The sequence below is a fragment of the Amphiura filiformis genome, chromosome 14, assembly GCF_039555335.1.
Source record: "Amphiura filiformis chromosome 14, Afil_fr2py, whole genome shotgun sequence".
Taxonomy (NCBI): domain Eukaryota; kingdom Metazoa; phylum Echinodermata; class Ophiuroidea; order Amphilepidida; family Amphiuridae; genus Amphiura; species Amphiura filiformis.
Genome location: NC_092641.1, coordinates 23,900,541 through 23,913,971, shown reverse-complemented (window position 1 = coordinate 23,913,971; position 13,431 = coordinate 23,900,541). Strand labels below are relative to the sequence as shown.

Genomic DNA, 13,431 nt, shown 5'->3' with positions numbered 1-13,431 from the left:
TATGAATTTATTAGTGCGGCGATTTGCTTGGTCAAAGTCAGTCTGCTGTCAAATATACTTAATTATTCCAGAATAATTATTAACTTTATTTATATTAAATCTAATATTGTAACTAAAATTTGCAAATCACTTTAAATAATGAACAACTGGATGAATAATCTACCCCCAAAGTATTGACTTGTTGTCATACTCGCCCGGCCCATGCAGTTTCTATAGATACGTTGGCTGGGATGAAGGTTTGATCAGTAAATTATTTATTGCTGATCATGGGATACCGGTCACAGTTTCAATAGTGTGCAATAATGAACGCAAGGCTGTGCGGTAGGGTTAGATTTATTTTATACATGTATAGAAAAATATGTATTATACAGTGGTATATCATTACTTTGAGATGCGAATCCTGTCATGTATTTACAAGCATCTTTTTCTGTCATTTTATGATAAATATTATTTATCTAACATTTGCCAGTTGGGATTATTAGTCTTCACCTGTGCGGCTGCGACAATCGAACACGTCAGATTTTATAAACGTTGATAATGGCTAATAAAATTCAATATAATTCATGGTTTTACATGCTGACACCTATATGAACAATATATTTCAATTTTAGGTTCCCGTCCGGGAAAGGTGGAGCTGTGTCAAGTCCGTTGTTGCACTGAAGAAGTGTTCGTAGCGTGTCCTGACTGTATGGGGTTTCTATGTCAGAGGCATTTTGTTGAGGATTCTCCTTGCGAAGAGCACACCATTGAACAAGGTACCTACACTGCAAAAACAAGTGTTTATATTTAAACACCATATTGTGTTTATTAGAGCAACACTTAATAAACACATAATTCATGTTAATGGTCTAACACTAATGTTAATGGTTCTAACACTAATGTTAATAAATTAACACTTGGTGTTATATTACAAACACTAATGTTTGTAATATAACACCAAGTGTTAATTTATGAACATTAGTGTTAGACCATTAACATGAATTATGTGTTTATTAAGTGTTGCTCTAATAAACACAATATGGTGTTTAAATATAAACACTTGTTTTTGCAGTGTAAATTAGCAATATCATGTGTTGCTATAAAAGCAACTCATCAAAGCAAATCGAAATCTCCGTTTGAATTGAGGACAGCAGTCATGGCAGCATGGAACAATAAACATGATAAAGCTGAATTTATACTCGATCGCCGACCGATTGCGATGCACCGCTTTTGGAAAGCGATTGGCAATCACCAAATTCTGCGCTGCATTGCTCGTCGCTTAATGCATTAGGGGAAAGTGGGGTAATGCCGGACTGTGGGTAATCCTGGACACATCGATTGCAGCTAAACGGAGAAGGGTGGCACTATTATACTACCTTAGGGTATTAGCTACCTCAAGGTGTACCTCACGTGTACTACTACCAGCGCTTTGGGTCTCGTCTTTCTGTGTGAAAATTACGAAAAAACAGAAATTGTCATTTTTGACATTTTATCTGAAAAGTGATTTATTAGCTGGGTGACAGTTAAAATCATGTTTGATACTTGATTGTTAGCTGGATGTATGAATTTTGGTATCTTAAAAATGGATTAGTAGAACAAGCACTGAAAAATTAAATCGGGACCGTGAGGGGTAATCCCGGACACACATGCGTCTCTATACAGATGAGGTAATGCCGGACACTTGTTATTTCGAAAATATAGACAAGAACAACAGCCCCCATAGTTGCATGCTTGAGGTAACAGAAGTACCTAATACATTCTAGGGGATTATCATTAGGGTGGTTCTTATTTTTCAAAAGTCTGAAATACAATTTTCTCACCCCTTCAAATGGTGATCCTGGATGAAAAACTTATTCTCTGAAATTTTCAGAAATATTGAATATGAGTTAGAGGTAGCTCACGAGCCCTCAATGTGGTCGCGAATTGACAGAATATTAGCCATCGGACATTTTTGAGCAAGTTTACAAAGGTGTATTTTCAAAATATTTTTGCCTCAGCGATTGGTATCGATTGATCGGCTTGATGCTCTGAAAACGGAAGTAAGCACTGAGCATGCGTGACACGTGAGAATCGCTTTCCTTCAAAAGTGATCGAGTATAAAATCACTTAAGGCGTTTGTCCGCTATGTCTAGGTTCGTAATGTCGAATTTTCCTTTAGCAGAGGGTTTACTATGTCAAATATGAAATACGGTTGGCTATATGCCAAAATATATAGGTTTGCTATATTGAATACAAACGAAGGTTCACTAGGTTCGCTATTTCCAATATTAATAAGGTTCGCTATGTGTATGGATGGTGTAACGGTTCCTCACAGTTTGCATCTGCTGACCGTACGTTCATACACACGTTTACGCTCATACGCATGTTCATACGTACGTATATACGTATCGCATGATGCCACAATCTCAACCAACTGTGTTGTGGCGCCGTGTCCTATAGTCAGCGTAGAATAGTACCTGGTGATAATCAGAGGGCGATTTCCTTTGTATTCAATCAGCAGGGGTGTCGCTCAAAATGTTTATATGTCAAACACTTACAAAAAAAAGCTTTCCAGAATTAATTTGGCGTTCCACAAAATGTGGAACTTGGGCCTTGAAAGTCGCCTTGTCCCCCTTTGCATCCTTCCCACTTATGCGACTATGTGTATAGGTGTACCGTTACTCGAACAAGAAATAGAAACTTCCATCCATTATGACGTCAATAACGTCAATATGATGTCACAATGTAAGTAGTATTACCTGTTATTAAATGTACTAAATGAAATTTATTATTCAAACATTGTATTATATATTCGCATACCATCTTAGCTGATGAAGAACAAGATGCTGACAGTCCTTACGCCGAATTGCCAAATGAAGCCCTTGTGTCTGAAAACCAAACTGATGTCAATGAAGACATTCGTGAGTCTGATAAAGAACCGATAACTCCCTCCGACGGTAAGTCTAAAAACGTGTATTGAAAATCATTTCCTTTTGAATATCAAATAATAGTAATCGTTGAATAAATGACTCGTATTTTTAAGTAATCTTGGTCTAGATGTTGTGTTGGTAATACAGATTAAACTTCAGTGCTATATTTAATTAAAGTGTGTTCTTGTTTTCAGACTTGGTGCAATCAATAGCTGCAGATTTAAGGAAATACTACCTCAATAGTTATTGCAAAAAGCAAATGTATCCATGGCAACCTGGAAATTATGTGGACTTAGATAGCATCTATGTACCAGTGACTATTGACATTACGATACCTGGAATGCGACCGATAAAAGAGCGCTTGAAATCATATCAAGAGATTTTCGAGAGCGAGGAAGATGCACGTTATTTACTGACAGGCAGCCCGGGTCAAGGAAAGTCTACATTCTGCTCCAAACTGGCCTTTGACTGGTGTCACAAATCTATTTTGTCTCCCCTCAAAGACACACAATTGTTATTCATTATCCAATTAGCAACTTTAAAACATTCAAGCAATATTGAAGATGCTATCTGTTCGCAGTTGCTGTCTTCGAATGTGGATAGGTCTACCCTAGGAAAAGTCGTTCAAACTCTTGGTAAAGACATTGTTATCGTACTAGACGGGTTAGATGAAGCTCCCCCTGATTTGTTCAAATACAAAATTACTGGGAACCTTGTAGATATCATACGATTCAAACAATATCGTGAATGCTGCGTCCTTGTGACGACAAGACCGTGGAGGGAAAAGGAAATTATATCAGAGATTCCTGTATACAGACGCTTAGAGTTACAAACGATGAAGCGCTCTGATATTAGAGTTTACGTTAAGAAACTCTTCGGACAGAATCCCACAGATCTGACAACAATAGCATTAGGAAAGAGATTGCTTCAATATATAGACGAAAACAAACTCTTACTGGATATTACTACTCCATTAATGGTATTGCTGATTTCGTGGTACTGGGTTGCAACGAATGGCAAAAAGGGCATACCAGACAGAATCACTGAATTCTACGACGATATAGTAACCATCATGTATGACAACTTCATGAAATCTACTTCAGATGAGGTAGGAGGGGCGATTTTTTATATTTATTTTATTTTATATATTATTTTTTTGTTTATTCATTTATTTATTGAAAAAAAATTTAGAAATAAAGAAAAATCAAAAGAACATCAGAAACTGGAGTTTTCTTTTTCATCTTCTCATTATTATTGTTATTATTTTAATTTGCTAATTATTTAATTTACTACCTTATAAGGTCTTCAAATTTACTATTATTTTGTTTTGTTTTTAGAGTACTCAAAGTGCTCAAAAGCTGGAACCAAGCCTTGTTGACAGGATTCGTACGTCAGTTTTGGACTGTTACCAACAACATTGAGAAGAAGTAACGTTATGTCACAGAAGGTATGGATCGGTTTGTTTTGTTTGTTTGTTTTGTTGTTGTTGTTTTTTGTTTACCGGAAGTGTATAGTACAACAAAATATAAAACAAGACAATTTAAATCTACATTTACAACGATTTACAATTTAATTGGCAACATCTGTTTATGTCCTGTGTAGGACATGAATTAAATACATTTTAAAATCTAAAAGCTCTACTAGAGGCTTAATTTTATCTGGCATACTTATCTGTGGATATATTGAACTCTGACGCAACTTTTAGCTAAAAATAAAGTACAAATTAGTCTCATGTTGTTGGCAGAAAGTTTCAAATTTGAAATATGAAAAATATAATACAAATTTTATTTCTTTATAAGAAGGTTTAGAGAATATAGTATCTCCAAACCAGCCTCTTGCTCATCTAGTAAAGGTTTAATTTTATCTGATTAGCATACTTATCTGTGGATGTTGTGCAAAACAGAAAGTACAAATATTGGTCTCCATGTTTTTGGCAGAAAGGGTCAAATTTGAAATTTGAATAATATAATTGCAATTGGCTTTAGTTACGACTTCAAAGAAGTTTTAGAGAATATCTCCTTAAACCAGCCTCCTACTCATACTTCGTTGCCAATATACGCTCTGGACAATTTCAAAAGATATCACTTGTTTTGTTGTTGTTTTGTTTCTTTTATCGTTTTCTGGTATAATTTGTAATATGAAATATTTTGTTGCATATTCCAATCATATACTATAATGAGGTCAGCGTCTTTAAGCTTTCTTTAAGCTTTTTATTGCTTTCTCATACATGTACAATATGTATAATATGAGTTCTTATACTGTTTTATATAAATTATGTTTTAGGAGCTGTTATATTCTCATCTCGGAGAATTAGCTGTCAATGGGTTGACACCGACAACGACAAAGATCGTATTTACAGAAGATGAAGTCAAGAAATCGTGTGGCCAGAAATACCTAGACCAAGCACGCGGCATGGGAATTTTATGTAGGAGAGGAGAACATGCATTGCAATTCTTCCACAAATCAGGGCAGGAGGTTTATGCTGGCAATTATCTCCAAAATAATCACAGAGAGGTAACATCCTATCTACAAAACATAAACACTGTCGAAGATGCCCTAAGTATAGCTCCTGTCCTGATATTTGCATCCAGATCAAACATTGCAGCCAAGTTAATTATGCAAAAGCTATTGACCATTTTCGAGTCTGAAATTGCAGCACAGAAATATTATGATGAACAACTATCCTTAGACGATTCACGACCTATTCAACAGTATATTGAGTTGTGTCTAGAATGCAACTTTGAAGCTGATGCCAAAGCGAAGTTCGTTTCAATTCTTAGGAGATTATTCGTGGATGGTAATGTCTTATTTCATGGAATTTCATCGAAAACTGCAATCGCACTTGCATACTTCATGAGTTACTGTGATCCTCAAGCTATCTCTGACATAACATTACGACCCGTTGCGCACGTCAGTGATCCAAATGTTGGATTCGGTCTATCTAGGAACATGTTCAACAATGCTTTGCGTAGGATGAAATATCTTTCTAATGACAAAATACAACTACTACGAGAGTCGTTTGTTGCGTCAAACCCAGACCTACACGAGAAATGGATTAGTGTGTATTCTCATGCAGAGCTAGCTGCATATATTTCATGCATTCAGGCATATGATGGATTACCGTCTTCATCGGAAACAAACACTGTGCCTATTATACACAGCTTTAAGAACATCAAATTAAAAAGACTAAATATAGATTACTTCAAACTTGGTAGTAATTTCGATTATTTACTAGAATCAATAGAAGAAGGTAATATGCAGTTACTGTTGGAGATGAATGCAAGGTCAACTGCATCCACACAACAACAAATCACAAAACTTGTGTCATCTCTTCACAAGATGCCACTACTGCGTGTACTCGATATCTCATACAATAAAGCTGAGGCAGGAAAAAGCATTCCAATCCTTGCCAACAAACTAAACCAATGTAAATCACTGCAGGTGTTGTATTTGATGAATATGGAAGCATCATCACATGATATGGAATTATTGGCACAGAATTTGCCATCACAGCTAATAGGATTTGATATCAGGGGTAATTGGATGAGTGATGCAGTAGCTTCACACCTAATAGGTACTCTACCTCACAATTTGACACACCTGTATATCAGTGTGAATAATCTGAGTAAGAGTAAGCACAATGAGTTATTACACTCAATACATAGTAAACTTACACGTCTACAGGAACTGACAGTCAATGACAGTCCATATCCAGGAGACTTAGTGAAACACGGTGGCTTTGCATTGGTATCATGCACTCACTTGTATGGGCTCAGACTACACTCATCTTGCAATGATTTGATTACTGAGGATTGTGTGGCGATATTCATGCAGGGAATGCAGCAAGCAAGGAATATCAAGACGTTGCGTCTATATGGAGTACATCTAGACATGGTGTCATTTCATGAACTGATGCGACTAAGTCGACTGATATGCCTCGATGAGTTAGGGTAAGCATTATTTTTAAATCCGGATATAGTGTAACATTAAATAAAATGTGAGACGACACCTTAATTGCAAAATGGTTATTCATTTGAGCAAAAAGTAAGTTTTAATAAAATGTAAGACACATTTTTAATGTTACTTTTTCTATTATATTCTCTGAACATTTTCTTTATTTTTTTCTGTCATACATATTTAAAATTCGTATACTCACCTTTTAACAGATAATGTATTTGTTTACTTTTTTGTTATTGAGATTTTAAATATTATACTAAACAAAAACAAGTAAAACCAAATCAGCAATTTTCCAATTTCAAGAACTTCTCTAATAATATAAATAGTTACATTAAACAATAAGTCGCATTTTTATCTTACTTTTTCTATTCCATTCTATATATTATTCTTTATTTTTCCCTATAGGCTTTGTAAAAGTCATATACTTTTAACAGACAACTTGTTTGTTTACTTTTTTATTTTACAAAATGTTTAAATATTACTAAAAGAAAAACCAAATAGGAAACAAATGACAAGTTCTACCTCTACAATTTTCCAATGTCAAGAACTTCAATTAATATAAATAATAACTTGTCTTTATTAATCTCATCTCAATTATACATTACATAAACGTGATCATTTTTCCATATTTATAGGTTCTCAAGACTCTTACTACCTGAAGGTGTACAGCTAGAAGAATTGGATGACTTCGTGGTTCTTTCTTAACTTTTGTTACAAATGTTACATGTAACAAGTCTCAAGAGCCATCGGTTAATAACTCTCCTATGCATCTATTGATCAACACGACGTGAAGATAGCAGCGTGTTTCCGGTGGATACATGATAAATTCAAACATTTTTTGCCGTTTGGATTAGATGTAATGCCAGCAATAGGCCTATTCACAATATTAATGACGTTTTCAAACTTGATGCCATTAATAATTAAAAATTTAATGTTCGGGGCTTCCGTGGGACTGTTATGGCTCTCACCAAAAGATCCCATTTAAATAGGGACACGTTCTCATCCAATGCAAATCCAATTTAGGTCCAAACGGTCTATTTCCCACTGAATTCCCCTTGCTGTATAGCTTAGCTACACCCAAATCCATTTCATATTGAAGTGAGTCGGGGATTTTGCAGAGTTAGGGTTAATCAAGCAGTGAAATGCATGATAATTCAGCCTCGAATCCATGCCCCTGGCACCTTTGTTTCCAATGGACATTTTATTGTGAAATTTCATTGTACAAGGAATACATTAAAAAAGATTCCACATAGCCCCCGCATGAAAAGTATTTAATTATCTTTGTAATCATTCAAAAAGCATTTTGTGTGAATTTTACATCCGAACTAGGTGCTATTAAATTTTTATGAGCCTTTTTATTTTACATGTAAAGTCTATGGGGGTGACGATTAGAAATGGACGGCAATATTGAAAAACCCTCATTTTGGGCCATTTTAGACAATAAAATGCCCATAAAAAAGAATAGCACTTAGTTCGGATGTAAAATTCACACACTATGCTACCTGAGTGAGTACAAATATAATTAAATACATTTCATTCGGGGGCTATAGCAAAAACAACAAATATCCTATACCTTACTTACTGGTTATGGAACAAAGGTGCTGGACCATCGTGGATCTATTCTGCACCGACTGATGGTTTTAGTTTAATCACGTCTTTACTTAAAAGTGAAGTCGTGATTAAAGTATTGAATCAAGAGTGGGCAGTCAGTCGTGAGCACGGTCGCTAATGAGCTCAAACGGCTAGTTGTGAAATGAGGATCTCGAAGAATCTCATGGTTTCTCGCTCGCAATCCGTGTACAATAATTTGGACAAAAAGACGCTGAGCACTGGCTGACCTGAAAGATAAGGTGTATACTGGCATCTGTTTTCTGAAAAATATTTCAAAATTGCTTCCAAATTGCTAAGGAGGCATGTACATTTAATTCTGTAATAAAAAACGAGACCAAGTTTGCTTTATTTTTGTTGTTTGTGGTCATTTAAATGACACTAACTTTTTGCCCAAATTAAAAACCTTATGCGACATTCGTCTACCTCTCCGATTTACCTAATCATGAACTTTTTTGACGTCATTTTCATGTAGTTCACATAATTCTGCTTCGTTTGGTATATTTATAAGTATTATAATAATTATTGTTATTTAGATTAATTGTCTACATTGTTCTTCAAAAATGATGGAAAAATGCGAATTTTACCGAGTTGTAGGCCTTTCTCGTGGCATTTTGTGCGTCACCTATCAATCGACATTCGGGATGTCCGCGCCCTAACGCAAATACCGCGCCAGCGCGCGGTAATAACCGTTGCGTGACGCTCGCGCTATGCAAGTGGTGTCAAGGATTCTCGAGTACTAATATACTATAGGATAAGCCACTCGTTTGCGCAAATGAAGTCAGTTGCACAGCCAATGCGCGATCATGCATGTGATGGCACGCGCTGTGTAGGAGTGTATTTTCTGTGGAAGAGTTGATGCATATTTACGTCATCGTTTCAAAAAAAAATTAAATGGCGAAAAACGGCGAACAATTGGTCGTTTCTTTTCATTACTATCATATTTTGAAAAACCAAGTAGCTGAAGAGTTACCTCAATATGCTAGGAAAATATTATAACCGATGACCCCATGATGAGACTGGCTAAATAAGTTGTATTTTTGCCGGAAAGGGTTCGAATAATTGGCAGTCGATGTGCGCCATCTTGGAAAAATAGCTCGAAATAGACTTCCTCGACAGTCGTTCAAGATTGAGGAGATTTTAGCCTGACGATGTTAGACTTGATCAAGACGGAGTGTCGTTTGCACTTTATCGGTATAAATGTGCACATTTCATACATAAAATTAGCTCTAAATTCAATAAAACAAGTAAAATATGGGTCTAATATTATCTCTACTAATATAAAATTTGATGAAAATGGTATTTCTTTCTTAAAACAAATAAACATACTTTCAAATTGCGTTACAATCGTACCTGTTCTTGCAGGTCTGAAACTAAGACTAATTTACCACTAGGATTCCCTAGCAACTGTCAATCAAATACAGGATAAGTCTTTTTGACCAATAAAGCAGTAACGCGCATCATAGCCGTTTTTTTTCAAAGCTCATTTCATCTTCGCCGATAACTGTCTACCTCCCGGTTGATTTACGTCAATTTGTTCAACATTTTTGTGGCATTTGTGTACAAAACAGTTTATCTTTCATATGTGTGAATTTTAAGATTGTGTTATTTAAATTACAAACAAAAAATTAAGTTTAAATAATGGTGCTTTTCCCCCAACCTTTTACTGAAATTGTTTAGTTCAAAACACATGTTTATTTTTCATCTAAATAATCTTTGATTTCCTTCTTCTTTTGCGACATGCAAGTTCACCAGTTTGGTATGATAATTTGAGAGAGTGATAATTTTTCGTGTTATAAAGAAATTAGAGCTCTTCAAACAGGAGAATGTCACGGGCTGATTGTTCTCGAACCTCATTTGACCTTAAAAAAAAAGTGTCTACCTCCTGGTCGATTTACGCAAATTCGTACGGATTTTTCGAGGTATTGGTATTCAAAACCTTTATATCGGTCATATTTTGGAATTATGTTTATGTGTTATTTGAATTACCGCCGAAAAATGGAATTTAATACTGTATTTTTTCCGACTTTTGTACTGAAATTTGCTAGTTCGAAAAACACGCTATTTATCCATCTAAATAAACTTAGATCTACTTTTTTTTTTTTGCAACGTGCAAGTTCACTGGGTTGGCATGATAATTTGAAAGTTTCGTAATTTTACGTGTTAAAACAAAGAAATGAGAGCTCTTCAAACAGGGGAATGTCATGAACTTTTAATTAGTATGCATAATTGGTCACGGAGAGATACGCGCACTGGTTGTTATGCATATTTACTTTCACACAGAGCAGCGTTTGAGCGTGCTCAAGACTGACTGTTGGGGATAATCAAGCGTTGAAATGCATGACAATCCAGCCTCAAATCCATGCCCCTGGACCATCGTGATTAAAGTAGTGAATCCAGAGTTAGGGTTAATCAAGCAGTGGAATGCATGACAATCCAGCCTCCATGCCCCTGGACCATCGTGGTTCTATTCTGTACCGACTGATTTGTCTTCATGGGTTAAGCAAAGACGTGATAGTAGAATTGAAAGAGTAATCAGTGTGTAGAATTTAGAGATGCCAATTCATCGGGTGTCCTTATTGCCCCTGCTGATAACTGTACATGGTTGCTGTAAATTTACACTCCAAACTGCACACCAAATCACCAAAAATCGCCCAAATCTTACAAAACTATGAAAACCATAATTATTTTCATTTAATCAAGAAGCAATTAGAAATTGTGTTCACTAGAGTTTTAAAAACCTCTTTCACCAAATCACTGCTGTCTTATTTATAAGAAAAATCTTGTTGTAGTGAAAATCTTCCAAAATTGTTAATTCGCCTACCAAAACAGGATTTGAGCAAGTCTGTTTTAGCCAAGAAGTTGGTGATGTCACAAACAAAGAACTCGTACTCCACTCCACAGCTGGAGGTAAGATTTTGACCTATGATTGCTGAGTGAGGTTTATTGAACTCTGCTACTGGCCAACACCACTCCCCATTACATCATACCCAATATGTTTCTTCAAATTGTATATTCATTGAATGACATTTGAATATGTGACAGGTACAAAAACTCATACTCCACCACCTGTAATTATAATTATGAGCAAAGTAGGTTTGGTTTTGCCAGTTTAAAGTTTTGTTCTTTGTTGATAATTGTTCTATGGGTTGTACAAAATGAGATTCCGAAGGTTTAAAATTGTCACCCATGGGCAATTTGAGATATCCAAGGTCAAAGTTTATATAGGGGTCAAAATTCAAAACTGGTCCACTTTTGTCCAAACTGCGGCACACCACATTTCGCCAAAATACATTCTAGAAACGCTTGCTGTTAGAATAAGAAAAATTTTAATGCTAATTTATTGCACATTCTAGGGAAGCGTGGTTACCTTTTTAAAATAACCGAGTGAGAGGGTTTTCAAGAAAATATTTTTCCTGTCAAAACTGAAGCATCCTCTGTATAAAAGAAAATATGAATATTAACTGCACATCATATATAACGATTCGTGATACCCAATTATGGCGCATTTGATGCCGTTTAAGAGGCAGAGAATTTTATTTCAATTTTATTTTTCAATTATTTTTTTTAATTGAGCAAGAATAAGGATAGAAAAAACGTTGAAAATCCTATGTGAATATTACATTAGACCCGGCAAAAGATTACTGTTTCGTTTTTATGGTAATCTAATCTTTTATTTCCTGAAAAAACATTTGGGGTCTAAAATGGAATTTTTATGTAATTGATAAAAACATCGAACGTGTATACAAGAAAAATGGTAGGTTCCTCTATAGTATTTTACTGACCATGGAAATGTACTGACACCGTGAGAGCACGTGTCAAAATCGATATCATGTATTGTCCATATAGACGCGCATTTATCATGTTTATGGTCGGATTAACAACAATTGAGCGCTATTAATACACATTAATGTATTTAGGCAAATAAAATTCCAAAATATGGTACGTTTTCTGCTTTTGCTTGTCACGTGGTATGCCTATATTGAAGTTGCGATTATATCTTCAAATAAGTTTCAAATGAATTCCATGAAGACAAGTGGTCGAGTGGTCTAAGGCGCTAGGCTCATAGAGCACTTATAAGCGGCGCCGTGAGTTCGAACCCCGCCTCTGCCAAATTTTAAAAGAAGCAAAATTTAAATTTTACTTTTTTAAATTTCATATTGGGGAAATGTGACTGGGAGAATTTATGTATGGCGTGGAGTGGTGTGAAACTGCGGTAAGCCAAAATTTTTTTAATGTATAATTTTGTATACGAATAAATATTCTAAAAACATCGAATCGACAGGAAGGATTCAGAAATGTATAATTTGACCTACCTCCGACTTATCGTTCCGGAATTATAAGCCAAAATTAAATTTGAAGATCCACAAGATGGTTTGAGATCATTTTCATAAAAATTGGAGCATTTTTCTATTTTCTTTTTAACCTTTTGCTCATAACTTCACAACGATAAGTCGATACTGACACAATCAGGAAGCAGACCACTGTGGCTCAAGACACACCTTATAAAACATTATACAACATTAAGGGACGCAGCTCAATATCCGCAGTCTCCTAGTCTACCTACAATACATAAGCATCGCAACAAGCATCAGCTCACCAGTTACATACGGGTATACCGAGACAATTAGGAAGCGAGTTCCTGATCCATCAGAATTTTAAGCTAGCGCAATTATTTTCACGAGAAGAAATATGTTTAAAAGTATTTAATGGAAGGCTTGTGTTGGCCTAACTCTTTAAATTGATGAAAATATGTCATTATGTGTAAGCGAGCATCTCAAGCTTATTTTGACTGAGTTTGAGTCGGAGGGAGAGGAAAACCCACATTCCGCATTGGATTTTAACATCTCCGCAAGCTCTGAACATAACATTATATGTTTGGGGGCCCTAATATATCCACACACCAGTGAACTTACACTCACACGCAAAATTGAGATATCGTCCACACATATCATTCATGGAGAACAACCTTAAAGGA

General features: G+C 35.5%; 2 protein-coding genes across 2 annotated transcripts; both read left to right on the top strand.

Moving 5' to 3' along the window:
- Positions 1–3,086: 3,086 nt before the first annotated feature.
- On the top strand, positions 3,087–5,941 carry LOC140169858 (baculoviral IAP repeat-containing protein 1e-like). Its single transcript, XM_072193172.1, has 3 exons — positions 3,087–3,996; positions 4,226–4,335; positions 5,172–5,941. The coding sequence occupies exons 1-2, from the start codon at positions 3,148–3,150 to the stop codon at positions 4,307–4,309; spliced, it is 933 nt and encodes a 310-aa protein (XP_072049273.1). The 5' UTR covers positions 3,087–3,147; the 3' UTR covers positions 4,310–4,335; positions 5,172–5,941.
- LOC140169293 (uncharacterized) lies at positions 4,324–8,277 on the top strand. Its single transcript, XM_072192549.1, has 3 exons — positions 4,324–4,335; positions 5,172–6,838; positions 7,481–8,277. The coding sequence occupies exons 1-3, from the start codon at positions 4,324–4,326 to the stop codon at positions 7,548–7,550; spliced, it is 1,749 nt and encodes a 582-aa protein (XP_072048650.1). The 3' UTR covers positions 7,551–8,277.
- The last annotated feature ends 5,154 nt before the right edge of the window (positions 8,278–13,431 follow it).

Coding starts and splice junctions, on each gene's coding strand:
- LOC140169293 (XM_072192549.1), top strand. Junction 6,839..7,480: donor ATATGCCTCGATGAGTTAGG/GTAAGCATTATT, acceptor CCATATTTATAG/GTTCTCAAGACTCTTACTAC.
- LOC140169858 (XM_072193172.1), top strand. CDS start 3,148: ATGTATCCATGGCAACCTGGAAATTATGTGGACTTAGATAGCATCTAT. Junction 3,997..4,225: donor TGAAATCTACTTCAGATGAG/GTAGGAGGGGCG, acceptor TTTTGTTTTTAG/AGTACTCAAAGTGCTCAAAA.